Source organism: Paroedura picta, chromosome 1 (genome assembly GCF_049243985.1).
Source record: "Paroedura picta isolate Pp20150507F chromosome 1, Ppicta_v3.0, whole genome shotgun sequence".
In the NCBI taxonomy this organism is placed as follows: Eukaryota; Metazoa; Chordata; class Lepidosauria; order Squamata; family Gekkonidae; genus Paroedura; species Paroedura picta.
Window position 1 is genome coordinate 65424842 of NC_135369.1, and position 24156 is coordinate 65448997.

A 24156-nucleotide genomic window follows, 5' to 3' on the forward strand; every position below is an offset into this window, starting at 1 on the left:
AAATTGCAATGTGTGTTGAAGGGACAGAGATGAAGGGAAGGAATGTGGGTAAACAGACCTTTTCCTGAAACTTCCTAGTAAATTACAACATGATAGCAACTTACAGGGGGGAAAATCTCCTGGAGATGTCAGTAACTTAGTACTTGCTGAAACAAATGGGAATTTCACAGAGTGCAGCTAATTTGTACCCATAGACATACCAATATAGATGAAGAGAATCAGATGAATGAACAAACTCTGATGATAATGACGTTTAAGAATCGGTGAGTACTAATGTTATATGAGTTCTCTATCCCCCAGGCAATTTACCACCTTGAAGCTTCCTGAGCACTATGGATCCTTTGGCGGATAATTGAACAAGCAACATAACTAAGCATATTGGATTTTTAACTTTAAAAGTACAAAGAACTGGACAGTGTTGGCATGGATCTCTTTTTTCTTTTGTTTCTAGGCTCTCCTTCTTCCCCCAAAATGGCACTGCAGAGTTCTTTCTGCTGTCGGAATGGAACAGTGATCAAGCTGGGACAGGTGTGTGATTTCATCAGGGACTGTGAAGATGGAGAAGATGAGGGACAGCTGTGCAGTAAGTATATTCAGGACTGAAGTCTCCTAGCAATGCTTTGTCATGAACCATCAGAAATCAACCAATGCCTGCCCATGAGCAAAACAGTATCTGAAATGGAACTTGAAATGCTTCATGGTATATATGGAATCAAACTATACATGTCTTTCTCTGGGGCATTTTTCCCAGCTAAATCACCCACCACCAAATTTCTGTTTCCCATTCAAGAGAAACAAATATGGGAGCCTTAGAGATACTTGTATATTTTCACCCGTTGGGTAAACAGCAGTTTGGGGGAGAGAAGGGGAAATACCAATCAGGAGACTGCAAGGGGAACAGCATAATTCCATTAATGGGATTCTCAAAAGCTGTCTTTTAAACAAAAGAAACAAAAAAAATTAGAGACCCATTTCTGCCCTATTGCATTTTGTTTGACTCTCAGTCATCAGGGAAATGGTCTATTTGAACAAATAAGGGACCATTTTCACATGAGGAATTTGCCCTCTCACTGCTTGCAGGTTTTAGTACTGCTTTCACATGACGTCAGCAGCAAACCATGGCTGTGCAGGAGTCGGTGTGAGTTTTCATCCAATTTGCTCCAGAATGAGGGAAATCACCAAAAAAACACTATTTCCCTTTCTTGTCGCACTGCAAATCAGGGCGCAAACAGGAGCAAGCCCATCTGAAGGGAGAAACGCGCGGCAGTCTCAGTTGCATTTTTTTCGCCCTTGCACCCGCACCCGCCCTCCACTCTCCATTTCTGGATTGATTTTTTTTTAATGGCATGGTCCACATTGCTATGGGACCACAAAACACCGTGACCTCAGTACAAATAAAATGCTCTCTTCATTGTGTATGGTAATATTAGGATCAAGCAACTAAAACACATTCCTGTTTGTTTGTTTTTTGGTGGTGGGGTATGAATGGGGAAAGAAGAGGGGGGCATGTGATGAAGCTGCCATTTCCCTCTTAACTTTGTGTCCATGCTCTGTGTTTTAAATCTTTATTGTGAACACACAATCATCGGGGTCCAATAATCATGGCCAGTCTATCACAAATCTACCCGAACATTAAAGAGAGACCATTATTCAAAGTATCCCGAAATGGGATCTAAGCAAATGCTTTATTGTTGTGCCGTGATCCCCATAGCAATGTAGAAGTGTATTTTTAAAATTAATTTCAGGACTTGGGAGGGACAGAAGTTTGTCCCCAAAACAACCACTGTAAAGGGTTAGTGGCTTGCATTGATTGACAACCCGAAGAGCGGGGAGAGAAGTATGGGTTGTCCACACTTTAGGCTTCTCCACTGCCTCCTTGGGAAGGGAAAAGCTGCAACAAAGCAGCAGGATAACGCAGGAGGGGGTCTCCCATCAGGAAGCATGCTAGCATGCAGTTTCCTGTCATGCATTTGCAAGCAGGAGGTGGCGTGTGTTTTATGCCTCTGAGTGGGAATGGTCAGGGTTTTTGTTGCTTTGGGAGTACAACCTACATCTGAGTTGAGTCCTTTGTTTTGCATGAGCTATGGGTTGATGGCTAGGCTTTTCCGGATGTTTATTTTGGGTTGAGTTGCTTCTGTGATACCAAACTGCAGTGCTGATTTACTCAGTGTAAGGTGAGAGACTAGCGTGCCAAGTTTCCTATTATGTGAATTAATGGACTGGAAAGGTTACATGGAAATGCTCCATAAAGAGAGAGTTTTCCTCAACAGTATAACCCTTGTCAGCTAGAGGTCTATCTAAGGGCTGCAGATGAAACCTCTCCAAAGTCTGAAAAGGAGCTCTCTCTGTCTCACAACAAAAGGGCAAAAGGGAGGGAAAATACTTGATTCCTGCTGCTGACACTATAAAACGTAGTGATTCACACTCCAGTCACTAAGTGTGGGAGGGCAGAAGTGGGTGGAATTAATTTTAGGGGATGTATTTTCCTGGCATATCTTCTTGTTGAAACAGGAAATGAGTAGGGAGAGTTTGGGATTGAATACGAGTAGTGACTACAAGGCAATGGCAGTTCTATGGAGGCCATGTTTATGAGTGAACACTGGTGATGGAAGAGAGCTGATTCATTTGCACTCTGCTAGTAGATGTGAGCCAGTATGAAACTATCCAGAAAAGAAATAGTAATAGAGCATTTTTATAATACAGAGCTCTTCTCCACAGCCATACTGCAAGTGTTCTATAAATTGAGGACTTATCTGCCCAGTCATGTTTGGATTATTCATAGTACAGGCTGGATGTTCTTTCATCCTTCTAGTAGTTTATAACTGGCTTACTGACTTTTCCCTCTTCTTATTGGAGAATAATGGCCTTAGAAGAGGCAAACTCATCTACGACTGAGCACTGTGAAATTTGAGTCCAGTGTCTCAGTGCATCACAAAAAACCCCACACCCACCATTAATAAAACCACAACCCTGAGGTCAAACATAAATTGCCAATTCTCAGACAGAGTATGAGTAGAAAACCAAGAGTTACTCATTTCACAAGTACAGAATGCTGATGATTTGGCATTTGATTTGTGATGGTTATTCCATCATTACTAGCCATCACTTGAAGATTTGCCCCACTCTCATTTTATGCATCATTCTGCCCATTTAGGGTCCAATTCAGCAAATAATCCAAAACATTAAAACCAACTTTTAAAATACATATATATCAAAACACAAACTCATAAACAGTATGCCCACACGAATTACCCATGGCTAGGCCAACCAGTAAGCAAATCTAAGTGACTACCTGGTGATAGTGGAAAGTGCCAACAAGTCAGAGCTGACTTATGGTGACCCTCTGGGGTTTTCATGACAAGAGAAGTCAGAGGTGGTTTACCATTGTCTGCCTCTATGTCATTACCCTGGTTTTCCTTGGAGGTCTCACATCCAAATACTGGACAGGGCTAGGGTTACTAGCCCCAGTAGGGAAATATCTGGAGTTTTTGAGGTTGGAGCCTGAGGAGGGTGGAGTTTGAGGAGGGGAGAGACTTCTGTGGGATATAATGCTTTAGAGTCCACCCTCCATTTTCCCAAAGTGGCCATTTTTTCCAGATGAACTGATTGCTTTGTAATTGCAGGAGATCTCTAGCCATCACCTGGAAATTGGCATCCCTAGCCAGGGTATCCCCCTTTAGCTTCCAGTATCTGAGTTATCCAGGTCAGGGCATGTGATTACCTGGGATGCCAGGCTTTGAAGGCCACTGAAAAGGTCAGATGAGCCCCCGCTGATGTCCGGAACGGAGGTTTGGCATTATCTAGCCTCTACCTCCATATCTGTTGACTATGGTTTTCTACAATTGCCATGAGGGAACACAGAGGGATTTGGAAGAGTTTATTTTTATTTTTACATTATTCAGTTTGAATCCCCAATAAGTAAAGCACTATAGACTTCTCACTTTCCATTTAATGTGGGCTGCAAAGTCATAGTTTGCCAGGGCACCAAAAATACCCTGGACCAGCCCCAGAACTCTCCCAGATTCATAAATGATAACCATATAAATATTTTTGTGAGGACTGCACAAAGCCTTTGCTAATTTGGATTATGGAAATCACAATGTGCTCTGTATGAACCAACAAGGTATGAACCAGGACAATCACAATGTGCTCTGTATGAACCAACAAGGTATGAACCAGGACAATTTCTGACAAACAAACTAGAGACTATAAACTTTCAATAGAATTGCAATAAATAGCTGTCATTGGCTTGCAGTATGTAGGAAGCATTACAGTAAGTGAAGAAGGCTGTGCATTCAGACTACAAGACAGCCAGAGGTTCATAAAGACATATTTATGACAGAAGAAAGCGGTGCACAGGGCTAGCAACAGCTCTTTAAATACATCTCTATTTCCACTGTCACAATATGCTTTCTTACCATTTTTTTCTAGGTTATAGGCAAGGTGTTTTCTGCTTAGATATCACCCCTGACTGTTTACCTGTTTACCCAGACACTGAAGTGAATTAAACTGGAGTTCCTGCTGAGCTATTTTAAGAATTCTGAATGTACCTGGTTATGACACATTATGCAGCCCGTATCCTGAGGATGAGTAGCAAAACCCTCAAAATCTGGGAGGTTGGAATCTGCTGTCTGATTTGTACAGTTCAGGAGATGATAAATGAATGTCACAGTTTAAATTCTTTAAGGTGGTGTGGATTTTAAAAAATAATAATACCAAGCATATTATTGGTACTGTGCTGAATTTTCACAGGATCTTAGATGGCTTGAGATATTCCTGGAATCACCTCCTCACAGATTGCTTCCCTATTGTTTGGAGCCTTCACGGTTAGCTACCGAAGAACATTTCTTTTAAACATCGCCTTGGATCTGCTAGCTATATGGTCCCAGCTAATTGGGCACCTCATAGTGTTTTCATGGCACTCTATGGCCAATCATGGTTGGATAGATGAAGACATCACTGGAAACAAATGGTGTCTTCACATTACTCTCACATGGAATGGAGGAAGGGTGATTGGTAGAATGGGGAAATGAGATGGCCACGGCTGAGGCAATAGGATCAGCATTCCCTGTCCTGCTGTGAAACTTTATTTGAAAATTTTAAGTTCTGACTTTGTGACTAACAGACATCCTTCCAAGGGGGGTGACAATAATGAAAGAAACAGAACTCCCACAATGAAAACACTAGGTGAAACAGCAGTATATGTAAGAACCACAGGAACATAAAGGAAAACTGCTAACAAAATGGCATAGATAGAAACACTGAGCAACAAGCCAAGGGTGGGGAAAGTACCCCTTGCCTTTGGAAAGTCTAGACAAACAGGGCAGACTTCTTCCAGTCCCTGAAAGACAGGGGTGATAAGAAGGAGCAGCACAATTCAGTAAAAGGCCTTGCTTCTCAGAAAGAACTAGAGATGTGCACAAAGGTGGGCTCATTTTAGTTGTATTTATTTTTGTACCAAATATGTTAGTTTTATTGTATTTGTTTCTCATTTCCATTGAACTCCAGGTTCTGATGGCATACACCAAAGAGTCCTTGGGGAACTCAAATGTTAGATTGTTAATCTGTTAACCTGTAGATGTAAAATTAACCAATATTGTTACATCAAAGGTATCCAGAAAGGATCCATGAAATTACAGGCTTATTAGCTTAATATCTGTTCCTGGTAAATTAGAAAGAGGTATTAAAAATAGAGTGATGAAGCATATCAAGGAACAAAGCCTGCTTAACAAATATCAGCTTGGTTTTTGCAAAAGGAAGTCCTGCCTCAATATCCTTTTTTGGAATAATTTGAGCAGGTTAACAAACATGCGGATAAGGGAGGTCCCATAGACATTATAATCTTGGATTTCCAAGAGGCTTTTGACAAGGTACATCACCCAAGACCTATGAATATAGTTAGCAGTTCTCTTATTGTTAAACAGCAGGAAGCAGAGAGTAGGGATAAATTGACAGTTTTCACAGCGGAGAGAAGTGAGCAGTGTAGTTCCCTGAGGATTGATATAGGAACTAGAGTTATTTAATCTGTTCATTAATGATTTGGAATTGGGGCTGAACAGTGTAGGGGACAAGTTTGCAGTTGATACCAAATTATTCACTATAGTAAAAACCAAAGTGGATTGCGTAGAACTATAGGAGGATCTATCTAGATTGTTTAAGTAAGGCACAAAGTGGCAAACTAAGTTCAGTGGTGATAATGTAAAGTGAGGCATATTGGAACAAAAATATGCTAATGGATTCTGAACTGTCTGAGACCAAGATTGAAAAGGATTTGGGGGTTACAATGTATATCTCTAGGAAAACATTGAAGCAGTATAAGCAGTAGTGATGAAGTCAAGCTCCATGTTGGAGATCATTAGGAAACATATATATATTAAGAATAAAAAGGCAAATATTGTAATGCTCTGTGGTGTGGCCTGATTTGGAATGCTGTGTGTGTGCAGTTCTGATTGCAGACTCTCAAAAAGGATACTGCAGAGCTTTAAAAAGTACTGAGGAGGGCAACCAAGGTGATAAAAGTTGTTTGATCCCTTTTCCTATGAAGAAGGGATAGAGAGTCTGGAACTGGGGAGGGGGTCATAACAAAAGTTTAGAAATTATATGTGGGGAAGAGAAAGTTGAGAGAGTTTTTTCTACTTTACCTAGCATACAGTAACTTGGAGCACCAATGACCTTGATGAACAATAGGTATAAGAAGACAAAAGGGAACACTTCTTTAATCAACAAATAATTACATTGTAGAATTCACTGCCAGTGGAGGTAGTGAGGGCTACAAGCATAGGTAGCTTTAAAAAGGGGATTAGACAGATTTATGGAGAATAGATTCATCAGTGGTTCATAGCCTAAGGTGACCAGAAATCTGTGGTTACAGAGCGGGATGCGCCGCCGCTGCCACCGCTCTGGCAGGCGGGCCCTCCCTTCCCCCCCTCCGCGACCCTTAGAAGTGGTGGCAGCAAGTGGGCCCTCCCTTCTCCCCCCTCCCCAACCCTTAGAAGGGTGGAAGCAGTGGCAGGCAGGCCTCCCCCCTCCCTCTTCCTCCTAGCCCCTCCCTCCCCAATTGGCGTTAGGGCGACAGCGGCCCGGGAAGTGGCAAGGTCTGGAGGCAGGAAGGCCGCCCAAGCAGGCGGCAGCAGACCTGGCCAGGAAGCCCCACCCTGGAGCCCGGAGCCTGGGCGCCTGTGCGAGAGCTTCCTGAGGCCTGGCACCTTTGCAGGGGCCTCCTGAGCCTGGGCTGCCTACTCAGCTGCCTGCTGCGTAGCAAAACTTTTTTTTTTAATGTAAAAAAAAAAATTTTTTTTAATGAGAACGCCGTGTGACAGGCGGGAAACACTGTGGGACACAGGGCAAATGCTCCCAAAGCAGGACAGTCCCGCCAAAGGCGGGACAGATGGTCACCTTATCATAGCCTTGGTTAGTAACAGAAATGTCTCTATTTAGACAACAGATATCTGAAAATCAGAGCTAGGAGGTAATATCAGGGAAGCCCATAGCCTCTTTGCCCTGTTTGTTGACCACCCAGGGCAACCAGTTGGCCACTGTGTAAAATAGATTGCTGGCCTAGATAGACAACCAGTCTGCTCCAGCAGGGCTGTTTTTTGTTTCTTAAAACACATGATCTATTTTTGTCATACTGGACAGACTGGTTTACGGTATCGCATTTTGGTTTTCGATATCGCATTTGGCGTTCCTGGGCAAGGTGGTTGAAAGGGCCACGGCAGACCAGCTCCTGGCATTCTTGGAAGAAACTTCGGCACTCGATCCATATCAGTCTGGCTTTCGACCTGGCCACGGGGTGAAGACAGTGCTGGTCGCCCTGTTGGATGATCTCCGCCGCCAGCTGGATAGGGGCGGGTCGGCAGTGCTGGTCCTTCTGGACCTGTCGGCCGCTTTTGACACCGTGGACCTTGAACTATTGGTCCACCGCCTCGCCGAAACGGGGATACGGGGCACAGCTTTACGCTGGATACGCTCCTTTCTCCAGGACCGGACCCAGAGGGTTGCAGTGGGGGATGAGCTCTCGCTCTCCTACAGACTTCCGTGTGGAGTCCCACAGGGCGCGGTCCTCTCCCCCACATTGTTTAACGTCTTTATGCGCCCTCTGGCCCAGCTGGTGCGGAGCCTTGGGCTGGGTTGCCACCAGTGCTGAGGCAGCTGCACTGGTTGCCAATTGCTGCCTGGATCCGGTTCACGGTTTTGGTTTTAACCTTCAAGGCTTTACGCGAGTTGGGACCCACATACCTGAGGGACCGCCTATCACCCTATGCCCCCCGTAGAGCTTTACGTTCTGCGGGAGAAAATCTATTGGTCGTCCCCGGCCCTAGGGAAGCACGCCTGGCCTCGACCAGGGCCAGGGCCTTCTCGGTCCTGGCCCCTGCCTGGTGGAATGAGCTCCCGGGAGAGCTGCGGGCCCTGTGGGATCTTCCATCGTTCCGCAGGGCCTGCAAGACGGAGCTCTTCCGCCAGGTTTACGGTTGAGACCAGGCTTAACATCTACGCCCCCCCGGGACCTGAGGATTGGGATTAGACACGAGTACCATCAGTATCCCCTCTCCACTTGCTAGGGGGGGAATGGGTAGTTGATTAGCCGCTCTTGCCAGGTAGTCATTAACTATTGACATGTTAATTGGTTTTAATGTATTTTATGGGGTTTTATACTGTTGTAACCCGCCACGAGCCGCAAGGGAGTGGCGGGAAATAAATTCAAAAATAATAATAATAATAAAATACCAGATGCTGGTGTAGGCCTCCCCAATTCTAGTAAATCTACTAATCCCTACTGGTTACCTGACAATCTTATTAGGTGGACATGGAGATTGAGGGAGAATGAATTCTTATTAACTGTTATGAAAACTCTGCATCCCCCCTAGATCACTTGTGTGTCTCACCAGGGTTTATGTACCACTGGGTGACAATCAATGATTTAAATAATCCTTGCTATAACCCTGTAAAGTAAAACAGTGTTATTATCACTATTCCCATGTAGCAGATAGAAAATTTGAGAGCCACCTTGGGGTAGTAGTTAGGAGCACTGACTTCTAATCTGGGGAGCTGGGTTTGATTTCCTGCTCCTCCCCCAGCTGGGTGAACTTGGGCTCGCCACAGCACTGATAGAGCTGTTCTGCCTGAGCAGTAATATCTGGACTCTCTCAGCCTCACCTGCCTCACAAGGTGTTTGTTGTGAGGAGAGGAAAGGGAAGGTGACTGTAAGCTGTTTTGAGACTATTTCTGGTAGAGTAAAGTGGCATATAAGAACCAACTCCTCCTCCTCCTCCTCCTTCTCAGAGATGGATTTACAAATGCTGCCTCACGGCTCATAGCCTACAACAAAGAAAGAATAATATTGAATAGCAAAAATATTGCTCCATTCAGACCTCACTGTTCTATTTAGAATATTTTCAGAAGGCTACAGTTCTCAATGGTTCCATAATAGAAATTGAATGTACTTTTTAAAGTGGCCAGCTGTGACGGAGGTGGCCACTGAGGTGAAGTGGTTAAGAGTAGTGGTGAAGTGGTTAAGAGTAATGAACCAGGTTTCATTTTCCTCTGCATGCAGCCAGCTGGGTGACTTGGGCCAGTCACAGTTCTCTTATAGCTGTTCTCACAGAGCAGTTCTGTTAGAGCTCTCTCAGTCTCACCTACCTCCTACGGTGTCTGTTGTGGGAACAGGATGGGAAAAAGTGTTTATAAGCTGCTTTGGGACTCCAAGTAGTGAAAAGCGGGGTATAAAAAACAGCTATTCTTTATCAAATAAATCAAGATTATAACGAAGATGAGACTTTGTCTTGTTAATCAAAAATTTGCTATGGGTGCACAAGGCTTCCATGGATCTCCTGCTCATAAGCATTGCTCCTTTTGCTTCAGTGGACATGGAAAATCTAACCTCACATATACTGGCTTGCATAAATCTGCTTGCGAAAAAGCTGTGTGCGTACACTGGAGCACTGGCGAGGCTTTGAATCAAGTTGTCCAAATTTATTATGGTTATTGAACATTATGGCATCAGTAAAATGCTCCTTTTCTTTCTTCTTTTTCTCTTCCCCTGCCCCTTTCCTTTTCTTATTTGGTATTCTGTATCTTTCTTCTTGTCTATGTTAGATTTTAAAATCAAATAAAAGTTTTATAAACTGGGATTAAAAATGCTAGGTTTTCACTGCTGTTATTATTTTAGAAACAAAGTTACTGATACACTTCTGGTTTTGCACCAAATTGAGGTTGGCTTTCTCTAGACCTGCTGAATTTAAAAAGCTAGTGTGCTAGCAACTTGCAAACTCCTGTACTTCCTCATGTATTATCCTGCTGTCTTAAAAAGGTTCTATATAGAACGTAATATTGATTGTTTAGCTATCGGATTTTTCCACAATCAATACAATATTAAGTCTAATGTGCTCTGATAAATGCGAGAACTGTGCTGTTCCTATTTTCTGCTCTTCTTACTCCAACTCTGGGATCTTTAAATAAATACTTACATTTTAGACTGCCCTATCCTTATGGATTAGAGAGCACTGCAAGTTTTCATTATATTTTTCACTTTCCTATTTTCTATTCTATTTTTAGTTTTTATCAGCAGTGAAAGGGTGGGAGTAAAGGGTTGGAATGTGCAAGATCTGCAGTGTACATAATTGAGTAGAATATAAATGGTGTCCTGCAGGGAGGATTGAAGGAGATGTATATTTAGCATAGATTGGATAGGAACTTCCCAATGATTATAAAATGATCTCCTCCAGCATCCTGATTGGCTCAAGAGGAAACTTCCTGTTTTTTGAGCACATTTTCTCCAGCTTGTCTCCAGAAAAGTTGTAGAACAGAAGAATAAATGCAGACAACAGTTGTTTAAAGTATCTATATCTCTCCTATTCATAGTTGTTTCTTTTCTTATCTGACTGGTTCTCTGCTCTCTCTGCATATTAAGACTCTGCTAGCACAAAGCAGGTTACACAAGTGCAATAAAATTCAAGGCAGCCATGGTAGTTCAAAGATTAACAAGTTGGGCTCAGTTCAATGGAAGAGTTGTCCCATATACATTTCACTCCAGTAGAGACATTTTAAAGAACTTAATTTATTATTATTATTATTCGATTTATTGCCCGCCACTCCCTTGCGGCTCATGGTGGGTTACAACATTCTAAAACCCCATAAAATCCATTAAAATCCAATTAAAACAACTACAGTCCAGCAATTATTTGTTAGCAAGCTAACCCGACAAGATTGGCTAATCCACTACCCTTTTCCCCTACTAGCAGGTGGAGAGGGGGTATTGGTGGTACCCATCTCTAATCCCAATCCCAATTCCCGAGTCCCGGGGGGGGGGCATAGATGTTAGCCTTGGCCTCAGCCGTAAACCTGGCGGAAGAGCTCTGTCTTGCAGGCCCTGCGGAACGATGGAAGATCCCGCAGGGCCCGCAGCTCACCCGAGAGCTCATTCCACCAGGCAGGGGCCAGGCCTGAAAAGGCCCTGGCCCTGGTCGAGGCCAGGCGTGCTTCCCTAGGGCCGGGAACAACCAACAAATTTTCTCCCGCAGAGCGTAAGGCTCTGCGGGGGGCATAGGGCGATAGGCGGTCCCTCAGGTATGTGGGTCCCAACTCGCATATAGCCTTAAAGGTTAGAACCAGAACCTTGAACCAGATCCGGGCAGCAATTGGCAACCAGTGAAGCTGCCTCAGCACCGGCTGGATGTGGGCCCTCCACGGTGTACCAGTTAGGACCCTAGCAGCTGCATTTTGCACTAGCTGAAGTTTCCGGATCAAGGACAAGGGAAGGCCCGCGTAGAGCGAGTTACAGAAATGTATTCTGGAGGTGACCGTTGCATGGATCACCGTGGCCAGGTGTTCGGGGGACAGGTAGGGCGCTAGTAGTCGGGCCTGGCGAAGCTGGAAAAATGCCTGGCCCGCTACTCTTTTGACCTGTGCCTCCAAGGTCAGGGAGGTATCAATGATCACACCCAAGTTCCTGGCCTGGGACGCGATGGTAAGGTGCGTCCCTCCCAGAGTGGGCAAGCGCGCTTCCTGCTCCCGCCCCCTACGTCCCAGCCACAGGACCTCTGTCTTGGAGGGGTTGAGTTTCAGGCGACTCTGCTCGAACCATTCTGTCACCGCTTCCAAACATCTGGCAAATGGTTCCGGGGGAGAGTCCGGGCGGCCGTCCATGAGGAGATAGAGCTGGGTGTCATCAGCGTACTGGTGGCAACCCAGTCCAAAACTCCGCACCAGCTGGGCCAGAGGGCGCATAAAGACGTTAAATAATGTGGGGGAGAGGACCGCGCCCTGTGGGACTCCACATGGAAGTCTGTAGGAAGTCTTGTAGGAAGTCTACACATGGAGTCTGTAGGAAGTCTGTAGGAAGTCTCCACATGGAGGTCTTGACAAAGACTCTGTAGTAGAAGTCACCAGAAGTATGATGGCATCACTTCTAGCAGCACATGACATTGCTACATTGACAGTGATGATGCTGAGATGCTGGTGTAAGCCTCTCCTGCTGCCAGTAAATCCCCCACATGGGCCAGCTGATCAGAGGCAGAGGTGTGAGATGCCCCACTCACATCTCCTGATGACCCTGTCTGCCATGCATTATCCATCTGTAATGTGGTTTTTCCATTGCTGGCCAGCTGCATATACAGCTTAATAGCAATGGTGGGTTTCTTTGCAGTGCAACATACATATATCTGAATGCTTGTAAGTGAGTCCTCACAAAGTAGTTACTCCTCTCTAGGCCTGTATGGGAAGGACCTCACCCATTTGTAGTTTTGTGTGTTTAAGTGTCTTCCCTGTTAGGAGTTATAAACCAGTTGTTGAAGCTGCCAGAGGCTCTTGTATGTTACCTGTGTGCTAAGTACTCTTGTATGAAAGATGCCAGAGGAAATTAAAGAGAGGAAATGGCTGCTAAAGGGGTATAAGCAGGGGAAATGGCAGTCAGTTAGGTAGGGGAATCTTAATTTTCCTACTCACACATCAACCATTCTGGCTTTACTGTGACATCTCCAAAAAGATTTACCAAAATCCGAGGAAACATCCCCCACACACACACACGCACAAATTATCTATGATGCATGGGGGGGGGGAGATAATGTATTCTGAACACACTGAACTGAGTTCGATAAACCTTATGGAAGCCAATTGTGACTTTTATCAGACTAGCAGAATAACAACATGCCACAACCCCTCCAAGATAGAGGTCCTCTGGCTGAGCAGGAAAGGGGCGGATCAGGAAGCACGCCTACCCACCTTGGCTGGGGTGTAGTTTAACATCTCACCCTTGGCAAGGAACTTTGAGGTCTTTTGGGCCAGATGAACTGCATCCAAGGGTACTAAAAGAACTTGCAGATGTCATCTCTGAACCTCTGTCCATTATTCTTGACACTTCTTGGAGAATAGGTGACGTGCCAGATGATTGGAGGTGGGCAAATGTTGTCCCCATCTTCAAGAAAGGGAAAAAGGAGGATCCGGGTAATTATCGACCCGTCAGCTTGACATCTGTAGCTGGCAAAATTTTGGAACAAATAATCAAACACTTGGTCCTTGAGAAGCTGGAACCGGGAGCTGTGATTTCTAAGACTCAGCATGGGTTTCGCAAGAACAAGTCATGTCAGACCAACCTTATCACTTTTTTCGAGAAAGTGACTACCTTGCTGGATCAGAGGAATGCCGTGGACATAGTTTATTTGGATTTCAGTAAAGCTTTTGATAAGGTTCCACATGATATTCTTGTTCACAAGTTGGTAAAATGCGGTATGGATCCTAATTTTGTCAGGTGGATCAATAACTGGTTGACAGATCATAACCAAAGGGTACTTGTTAATGGTTCAGCATCTTCTTGGAGAAGAGTGACAAGTGGAGTACTCCAAGGATTTATCCTGGGCCCTGTGTTGTTCAACATATTTATAAATGATTTGGATGAGGGATTAGAGGGGATACTTATTAAATTTGCAGATGATACTAAACTGGGAGGGGTAGCAAACACAACTGAAGACAGCAACAGAATACAGGATGATCTTGATAGGCTCGATAAGTGAGCTAAACTGAATAAAATGAAGTTCAATAGGGACAAATGTAAAGTTCCGCATTTAGGTAGGAAAAACCAAATACACCAATATAAGATGGGGGAGACTTGTCTTGGCAGTAGCATGTGCGAAAAGGATCCAAGTAGACTATACATTGAACATGAGTCAGCAGTGTGACTCAGTGGCTAAAAAGGCAAATGGGATTTGGAGCTGTATCAAACGGAGTATCGTGTCCAGATCACGGGAGGTGATGGTACCGTTTTACTGTGCTCTGGTTCGGCCTCGGAGTACGGTGTTCAATTTTGGACACCCCAATTGCAGAGGGATGTTGACAAACTGGAACGTGTCCAGAGGAGGGCAACAAAGATGGTGAGGGGTTTGGAGACCAAGACATATGAAGAAAGGTTGGGGGAGCTTAGTCTGTTTAGCCTAGAGAGGAGACAACTGAGAGGGGATCTGATTACCATCTTCACAGAATCACAGAATCATAGAGTTGGAAGGGGCCATACAGGTCATCTAGTCCAACCCCCTGCTCAATGCAGGATCAGCCCTAAGCATCCTAAAGCATCCAAGAAAAGTGTGTATCCAACCTTTGCTTGAAGACTGCCAGTGCGGGGGAGCTCACCACCTCCTTAGGCAGCCTATTCCACTGCTGAACTACTCTGACTGTGAAATTTTTTTCCTGATATCTAGCCTATATCGTTATACTTGTAGTTTAAACCCATTAGTGCACATCCTTCCCTCTGCAGCCAACGGAAACAGCATCCTGCCCTACTCCAAGTGACAACCTTTCAAATACTTAAAGAGGGCTATCATGTCCCCTCTCAACCTCCTTTTCTCCAGGCTGAACATTCCCAAGTCCCTCAACCTATCTTCATAGGGCTTGGTCCCTTGGCCCCAGATCATCCTCGTCGCTCTCCTCTGTACCCTTTCAATTTTATCTACATCCTTCTTGAAGTGAGGCCTCCTCCCCCGCAGCCAGCAGGGATCTCTTGTAGACTTCATACTTTGCAAAAGGACAGAATTATCAAGGATTTCTTCATTTCCTATGGCAAGTTGGAATAGCCCCAACAACAATATACTTATTAAAGAGAGTTATTGGAATACTTTATACTGTGCCAAAGTGTTATTGATCAGTACTCGTGACTCTCCCTCTTGCAGAAAAACTTCCCTCTGGCTTCTACTGCTCCTTTGAAGATGGAGACTGTGGCTGGACTCAAAGTTCATCAGCCTCCCAAGACACACATCTGTGGCGAATTGGCAATCTACAGCATAACCACTTCTGTTTTCTAAAAGGTATGGTTACCTGATAATGGGCAGGAGGGTTTGGAGTTGAGGGCATTGAAGGTGAAATCAGCTGTGTTGCTGTGTCACTACAAGAGAAAACCCAGGGTAACTCTAGGAATCACTGGAAAAACCATAGAGTTTCCATAGAAACACACAGTTTCCAGTGAGTCTTAGAGCTACTCTACACTACTTTCAGATTTTCCTTGGAAGCAACATAGTGTTGAAGCCAACATTGCCAGGGTTTTTAAAAGATATCCCTGCTACCACTTGGAGGAGCAGCAGCAACTATAGCTGCCAGCGGGAAGCCTAGCAGCCCTATAGCAGACTATATCATGCCATCAGAGCCATCCTAAGCAGAGACAGCATCCTAAACCCACTCACAGTCTTTGTATATAGCTTTTTTCAGATGTTACAAGAAGGTAGAATGTATGAATACCTGCCGTGATCCTTCCTCAGTGCATTCATTCTACACCCTCTTAAGGCCAGGGTTGGGAGTGCATGCAGAACCTACATTTTTCCCTTCTAAATAACAAATGCATAGGGCCTAGAGACAGATAAGGACCACAGTGCAGGGGCAAGTGATTAATCCTTTCTCTAATACCAATTTGCTGATCCAAAACAGACCTACTGCACTGTTTTTGGTAGTATGCCATGTGGTAAAAAGGAGGGCCTGTATTAGAGTTGCCAACCTTCAGGTGGGGCATGGGGTTCTCCCAGAATTACAACAGATTTCCACACTACATAGATCAGTCACTTGTAAAAAATGGCAATTTGGGGGCACATATTTGGTGGTATACTATAGGAGAATCTAGGTAAAATCCCAGATTCCCCCTTCTACAGGCAGCACCCCGAATCTCCAGGAATTTCCCAGCAGGGCACTTATCAGCTTCACGGGGCTGTTATTCTTAAGGGGACATGGGAAAGAGTTAAATCTACGCTCTCCTGCACCATGATCCTGATTCAGTTGGAGCTTCCTGTGCCCATTGATTAGACTGAGAAAGTGCTTGGGAATTCCAGGCAGAGAATTGCCAGGATCTTATAAGTCTGGCCCATAAGGCGTTTGCAAAAGAGCTTATATCTCATCTCAGCTTATTTGAGAAGGAAAAGGAAACGGCTTCATTCCCAAGGTTTAGTGATGCAGTGCACCAAGATTTCCATTTTTTAGCTCTCTTCCCACATCCTTTATGATGCTAAAGTGACCCTTAACCTCCAGTTCCAGATAAAATATTACTTCTGCATCTTTCATAACAAAAAAGGTTCACTTGAAATCAAATTTTTAAAAATTGGGTGCATTTTAAAAATTGGATGCACAGATCAAGTGAAAAAGACACGAGAACAAATCCCTAGTCAAGGATAAACAGAAAAATATTGGTTGCGGAGGAAGCAGCCAGAGCACTTGCATATGATTCCAAGGAGAGACCCTTGTGTATATGAAACTGCATTACTACATCCAAAGAATATTGAAAAATGCCCTTTGCCATATGTTATCCGTCTGCAATAAGGAAGCCCCTAACATTTATGTTTGCTTGCACGCATACACGCGCAACACTATCAAAACAGAATAAACTGGAGTGCTTCAGAAAAGTTCAGCTAAAGCTTTAAATAATCTTGTTCTAGTAACACATTCTCTCTCTCTCTCTCTCTCTCTCTCTCCTTCCCCCCCCCCTCTCCCCTCAATACTTTTTTCCCCCAGAATGTACTCTTTTGCTTAACACGAGTGAGAGCTCAGCTGCAGAAACGGTTGTGGTGGCAAGTACTGTGTTTCCATCACCAATGAAAAACTCTCCCTGTGAGGCAAGTATTGTTTAGCTATAAATAAGTCAGCATTGTTTAGATTTGCAAAGAATGGGGAGCAAAATACAAATGACAAAGACCATGAGTCTATCTCATGGCTGCCAATACCAATTTAAAGCACTTGTAGTTCTTTAAAAATTGTCACAAGGCCCCAATCTAAACCAGGCACAAGGCATGGCAGACCCACATACCATTTTTGATTTTGCACCTGAAAATGTGGTGGGGGTGAAGGGACAAGAGCTCCTGGGGCTGCCTGCTGTATACCCAATCTGGATTGGGGCATCACTGTAATTTTGAAAGAACTACACATGATTTTAACATGGTGTTGGCAGCCATGGGATGTACCCATCACCCCTTTGGCCCTGAGATACATATCTTACCAGTGTAAGTGCCTTCCTGTAAGCATTTTATCTGAAGTACATGGAGTGTAAGTGACTTAAAGCTAGGATGGAGGGATTATGCTCTCCACAATTAGGGGAACGGAGAATCCCAACCTCCATCTTGCCCACCCACATCTCCTCCCCCCATTGTCTGCTCACCAGCTGTTCCTGCCCAACGTTCCCTTCTTGTCTAGTTGCTACCTTTTCCCACTCACCTGCCCTTGCAGTCTTCCATTCATCCACTATCTCTGTTAGTCTTTTGTCCTTCCTCCATCTCACCTTTCAAGTCCAAGCTGTCACAGCAAGGGTGTATGTATCAAAAACAGGATGGTGGGGGAGCCCAATTTTAGCAGTCATGATTGCCTCTACAAAACCCAGTGCACTGTTGGAATTCCTTTTCGCATAACATCTGTGCACATGTAGATGTTATAATTACTTGAGGGTTGGGAGGTGACACACACCTAAAATAGTTTGTATTTTTCTAAAGACCTGGGAGTTCCCTTGAGTTTGCAGAAATCTACCTTAATGCAGATTTTTTGTTCTTCATGTAGGCTGAGCATACAAGACTATTACTTATTTATTTATAGGCCACCCTTCCTTTGGGGGCTCAGGGAGGCTTGCAACATAATAATGTAACATTACTTTCTAAAATAATATATAAAATCCTGATTTGGTTAATTAAAATTAAAGATTAAACCCAATAGGGGGCACATAAAGTGCATATTTATTGATTAAGAGGCAGGTATTTTGGGCATCACAGGTAGGGAGGCCAGACAAATGATTGTATTTCCAAACCTCAACCAAAGGCCTGGCAGAACAGCTCTGATCTCTCTAGGAAGAGTGTTCTCTTTTTCATTCCTGGCTCTGATGGAGGCCAGTTTAATTTCTTCAGGGACAGAGACCCTGAGCAAATTTTACTTACTAGCTCTTAGACTTCTGGGGGGACATAGTAGAGGAAGTGGTCTAGCGGATATGGAGGTACATTAGAGTAGTTTGGAGCCTAGAAAGGCCAAATGTCCATCACTGCTCCAAGAACTGGAGGTACCACAGATAAGCTGGTCTTTTTAGGGAAAAGGAAGTATGGAGAGTGGCATTTTGCATTAGTTAGTACTGTGGGAAAGAATATAGGCCTATGTCTGTCAAAAAAAGAAAAGAAAACACTTAATTTTAAAAAAACTGATTGGGGGCAGGAGCATGGTGAGGTTAGGGAGCAAGGCTTTGAACACCAGAACCATCCCTTCCTCTGAACTGTAATTTTCACCCTCTAAATGATAGATTCACATTAAGTAAGTAGGGAATAAGAATTGTAGTGTTTGGCCTTTAGAAGTAATTAACGTTGCTGGAGTAAATCACTAGTGCTCTTTAGCTGTGGTAATAAAATTACATACCCAAGAGGTGTATAAAATTAAAATTGGAAACCGCTTTACCAGTAATGCTGCAGTGAGTGTATGGTAATCAGAATGGCATTGTGCAAACATGAACTGCTGGGCAGAGGATATGAAAAGATCTAGGACTGTGAATTCTCATCATCCAGAATGCAAGAGATAGAAGGAAGAGTCTGTATTTTGTGGCATCCATATTTTTTGAAGCTCAGTTTTTCTGTCAATTAATTATTGTTAATATTCACATTATCAGTATTTTACAAGAGAGTGTTTTAGGGGTTCCCTCTGTATTTAGACACCCATTTTGAGACACAGTTGACAGGAGAGCGAATTTTCAGTAGAAATACTTCACAGTGGCTGATTCTGAAAAAATACGGACTTATTGGGAATGAAATCCCTTTAAGCTGTGATTGTTGCTGACTGCCAGGCAGAGGCAATCATATCTTTGTAATCTCTCATCCTCTCTCCTTTGCCTCTTTCAATTGATTTATTCACTATAACCAGCCTTTTTTCCTACCTGGTTTGCAGTGTTTCCTTTTGTCTTCTTCATTTGGCGCATAATTCATAAAACCAAGAATGCCCTTAACTGTCAAAAGGTTATCAGAATCAAACAAATGGAGAATGTTTTCCAGAGATCTGATTAAGGCGAGACCAGTCAGACCCATCCTACACAGAGGTGGCTGCACTGGGCTACCACTGGGTGTTTACAATGGGGCATTTTGCCCTGCTGCTTCCAGTGTCCCCATGGGGGACTATTTTTATCAGTGTAGCCTGTCCACCCTAGATTTCTGCCTACTCATGAAAGGCTCTGCTGCTGGGGGGGGGGGGGTAGGGGCTAATTTTTGTTTTGTTTAGGAATGCTGTATTGCTACCATGTTCCTAAACATTTTTTTTAATGTCCCAGGCAGCTTGGCAACACAGCACCATGAGCCACCTAGGGCATTTTGTGTCCCTCCTGGGATAGTCAACCCAGGGTAGGGAGAGGAGCTGGGCCTGGAAGGCCTGATTCTTCCCTGCCAGATGGGCCTGGGCCAACGTAGGCCCAGATGACATCCACAACAGGGAAGGGAATGGCAGAAGAATCATGTTGTCTTACTGCAGAGCAGATGAGGGCCTGATTCAAGCCAGTGCTGGGCCAGGGCCAGGCTGATGTCATCTGGATGCGGGGATTAGCCCTCATGTGGAATATGTCCCTCATGCAGAAAAGGTCCCAATGTGAGCAAATCCCCCAAAGTACCTAAAATATAATCAGGTCCTAAAATGTAGAACAGCTTTATATTTGAGAATAGATTATAACTAGGGCTAGTGTTGGCATAAGAGTTCTTGGGTTAGTCTGCTAGTAAGAATATTCTTGGTCTTCCCTCTTTGGTTTTGGGAAACAATAGGCTTCGTAGTCCTACATGTTTCCTTGGAATTTGATGAATTCAGTAGAACTTCTGATTTCATATTTTTCGTCCCACTGTTTCAGTATGAAAATCCTTGCTTCACTGTATTTCTCCCTGTGCAATGGAACTTGTGACTGTTCAATTTTTGTGCCATTTTCCCCTCCAAAACATGCAATTTTCACCTTATTGCACAGCAGTAAATATTACTCAGTATTGCCTATTATATGAACAAATATACACTATATATAAATAGCAAGTAAATTGCCTATAAAAATATACAAGTGTACAGAACAGAAACAAAGCTACAGCACCAAGTAGCAAACAAAACCATTGACAAAAATGGGGGGGGGGGAGAGAAACATACCCAGTAACAAAGTAAGGAAAGCTTCATCCTTGATCCCAAATTGAATTTGCTTACAATTGTAGTCTTTGTTCACATTCCTTTATTTATAATTTATAATTTATTTATAATTTGATTTATATATCGCCATTCTCAGAAATGCACTCTTTCCTTCTCATGCAGCTTTCATGATTTTAGGGTTAGGAGACTTTTTTCTGTAATGTTTATTTCCATTCTGCTGAACATCTTCTTCAAACAAGGACCTTTTCTGCATGAACAGCTTACTGCAGATTTTCTGAGCAGTCAAGCCTTTAAGCTTGACTTTGGATTCGGTGCCTGCTTTTACTCACCATTCTTTTTTCTCCAGTGTATTTATTCAGCTACAATTTTAAAAAATGCAGTTTTCTTCATTTGGGTGCGAATGGCACTTGTGGCATGTGGGGGGTGGCATCTAAAAGTTTTTTAAAAAATTGAGTTAGTTATCCTATAGCAGCTGTGCAGTAGTGGTAAGTAAGCGCCTTCCATGGTTCAGTTACTTGAATGAAAGGGAGCATACACAAAGGAGCAAAGGCATAATTTTAAATACAACATACTGAAATTGACCAAACTGCATATGCCCAAACAAGCCCAAACAAGATGTCATAGTCCCATTGTATACTGCACTGGTCAGACCGCACCTGGAGTACTGTGTGCAGTTCTGGAGGCCTCACTTCAAGAAGGACATAGATAAAATTGAAAGGGTACAGAGGAGAGTGACGAGGATGATCTGGGGCCAAGGGACCAAGCCCTATGAAGATAGGTTGAGGGACTTGGGAATGTTCAGCCTGGAGAAAAGGAGGTTGAGAGGGGACATGTAGTTCAGCAGTGGAATAGGCTGCCTAAGGAGGTGGTGAGCTCCCCCTCAGTCTTCAAGCAAAAGTTGGATACACACTTTTCTTGGAGTGTTGGATACACACTTTAGGATGCTTTGGGCTGATCCTGTGTTGAGCAGGGGGTTGGACTAGATGGCCTCTATGATTCTATGATTCTATAACCTCAGCAGAGCCTACAGGGAGAGCTGCTTCTGGGCAGCTCTGTTGGGAAGTCCAGTTTAAAGAAGGCTGTCCAGCAGAGCCAGCAGAAACAGTTCTCCCTGCAGGATTAGCTCCTTTGTGGACTCTGTTGTGCAGTCTGGTGTAAACTGGGCTTTCCAGCAGAGCCCCAGCAGGGGAGAGTTCTCTCCGCAACATCAACTCTTGAAGAGACATAAAAACCACCACTTCTGAAAAGACTCCTGCCTGTACCTTAGCCTTTCTCTATGACTCTTTCCACCCCCCAACAGCCACAGTTTAGCAATCAACTCATTTTGCTAGACTTATCAAGCTTGTTTTTTTTAAAAATCATATAATGAGAAAAGTAAATGAAGGGGGAGGGTGGCAGAAGGTGAAGATTGGGAGGAATGACCATAATGTGGGCAGTGGAAGAGTAGCCTCCAAGCAGTGAAAAAAGGGTTGGGGGGAATCTGAGGAAAATCATTATGTGTTTGATTTACCTTTGGATGGGAGCAAAACAAGGGGAAAACCATCACAAAACCACTCTAAGAAAATATGGGAAACAGCAACCAGAAAGCAAACTAAGCACTGAGGGGAGAGAAATCAATGCAGAACATTGTGAGCCATCATGAATTGGCTAGCCTGGAGTGGTGGCCTACAAGCTTGATAGATGGATAGATACCCAATGGATATGTACAGTGGAGGCAAGGGGCAATAAAAAATACCAAACAAAACCCAATGGACATAGATGGCAAAAATTCAGAAAAACCGCCATGCATAAGAGGCCAAGGAGAGATCTGCAACTCCAATTTCTTTTAACATACATTCACTTCCTGCTCTGCCTTTGCTTTTCATTTCTCCTTTGCTTCTCAACTCCAGTTTCATTTAATGCATATATTTACTTCCTGCCCGGCCTTTGCTTTTCATTTCTCCTTTGCTTCTCTCAGGATTTTCCCTACTTACCCTCCCAGGACACAGGACATGGAAAATGTAAATATTTTTGAAAATCAATTGTTTCACAGACCAGTAAAGTGTGGATATTCTTCATAATCTGCCTGTTATCTGCCAGATGAATAATTTCTCAGTATGTATTATTTCCTCCCTACACACACAAGCTATGTTCATAAACAGAGTGAATAATTGAAATGGTTTTTGGAAGCAGATTGGGGAGAGGGAGAAAAAGTTGCGCTCTATTTCTGCCCTACTTCCGTCACTCTTGATAGCACTTAAAAGCCAACCACACAGACCTAGCACTGCAGCTGTTGGCAATAATGATTCAAAAGAGTTTGGCAATGGCTTCCTCTCTTGCCTTTCATATTGTGCAAGAGCCTCCCTTCTCAACAAGCCTTTGTGACTTCAAATACTCTTTTACTGGAGCAATCAGTCTGTGACCAGAATAATTCAACAGCACTTCTGAGCCAATTGCTCAGAGAACCAAGTCCTTGCCCCCTAATTATCCCAGAGGATTGGAACAAGTTATCATCCTCATAATGGAGTTATAGCTGCAAAATGTGATTGTGAAATTAAAATTCTGCTTTTCCATATTTATTTCCTCTCCATCATTTCCCAATCGGGCAGGCTTAGAGTCACGTGTCAAAAGTGTGGCCCCCCTCCCCAGCTGCTTAACCTCTTTTAAACTCTGACTGCTCAAATGCTCAGCATATCACAAGGAGGCTGTGTTCTCTGGCAAATGGAATTTAACCATACATTTCATAAGGATGCTGTTAAACTAAACAAGGCGTGTCTGAGATTTTACCTCAGGGGCCTGACCTGTATCAGTACTGATGCTCCCTTGATGCTTGCCTTAAATGCAGCTCGATTTGTAAACCAAAGCAGAGTGCAAAGATAATGGAGCTGAGATGGAAAAAGTTAAAAGCAATCCTTCAGAACTTTATTATTTATTTATATTTATATACCACCCACTCTTATGGCTCAGGGTGATTTACATTGGAAAACTTCATAATGTGGTACAGTATAACATTTTGATTTGGAATACATATTTTTAATGGTGAGAATGGTTTAGAACAGTGAGAATTTATAACATAATACAGTATAGGACATCTTGGAATTACTGATCTGATATAACATTCAACAATATTTGGTTCAGTTTTTCTGCACTATAGGTTTGTTCATCTTTTGTGGGTGCAGCTTGATGGTGGGAGGGGACTTTGGACTCTGGGTAGTGGTAGATTCATTTGCCTTGACTGCAAGCCTGGTGGAAGAGCTTCATTTTGCAGGCCTTGTGGAATTGTTTTAGGTCTGGCAGGACCCTTATGTCATCTGAGAGCCCATTCTACCAGGTGCTAACCAGGACCAAGTAAACAGCCAACCTTTTTGTTTCCCCTTGTTTGTATTGTTATGGTTTTGCATTATAGCATGATTGTGTCTACTCCTCCTTAGTCCCCTTCTAGGGTTGTTATCTCCAGGTTGGGAACTACTAGGAGATTTGGGGAACGGAAGCTGAGGAAGGTGGGGTTTTGGGGAGGGGAAGGATGTTGATTGGGCATTTATACAACAGAGTCCACCTTCCAAAGTGGCTGCTTTCTTCAGATGAATTGTTCTC

The 24156-nt window shown here is 43.7% G+C and overlaps 1 protein-coding gene across 1 annotated transcript in view; it reads left to right on the forward strand.

Moving 5' to 3' along the window:
* The window catches only part of ALK (ALK receptor tyrosine kinase), an 816801-nt gene that overhangs the window by 652417 nt on the left and 140228 nt on the right, over positions 1 to 24156 (forward strand). Inside the window, exons 6-8 of the mRNA XM_077341212.1 lie at positions 452 to 583; positions 15156 to 15290; positions 16975 to 17075. Of these exons, the coding sequence (XP_077197327.1) occupies positions 452 to 583; positions 15156 to 15290; positions 16975 to 17075 (368 nt within the window). The remainder of the gene's footprint in view (positions 1 to 451; positions 584 to 15155; positions 15291 to 16974; positions 17076 to 24156) is intronic.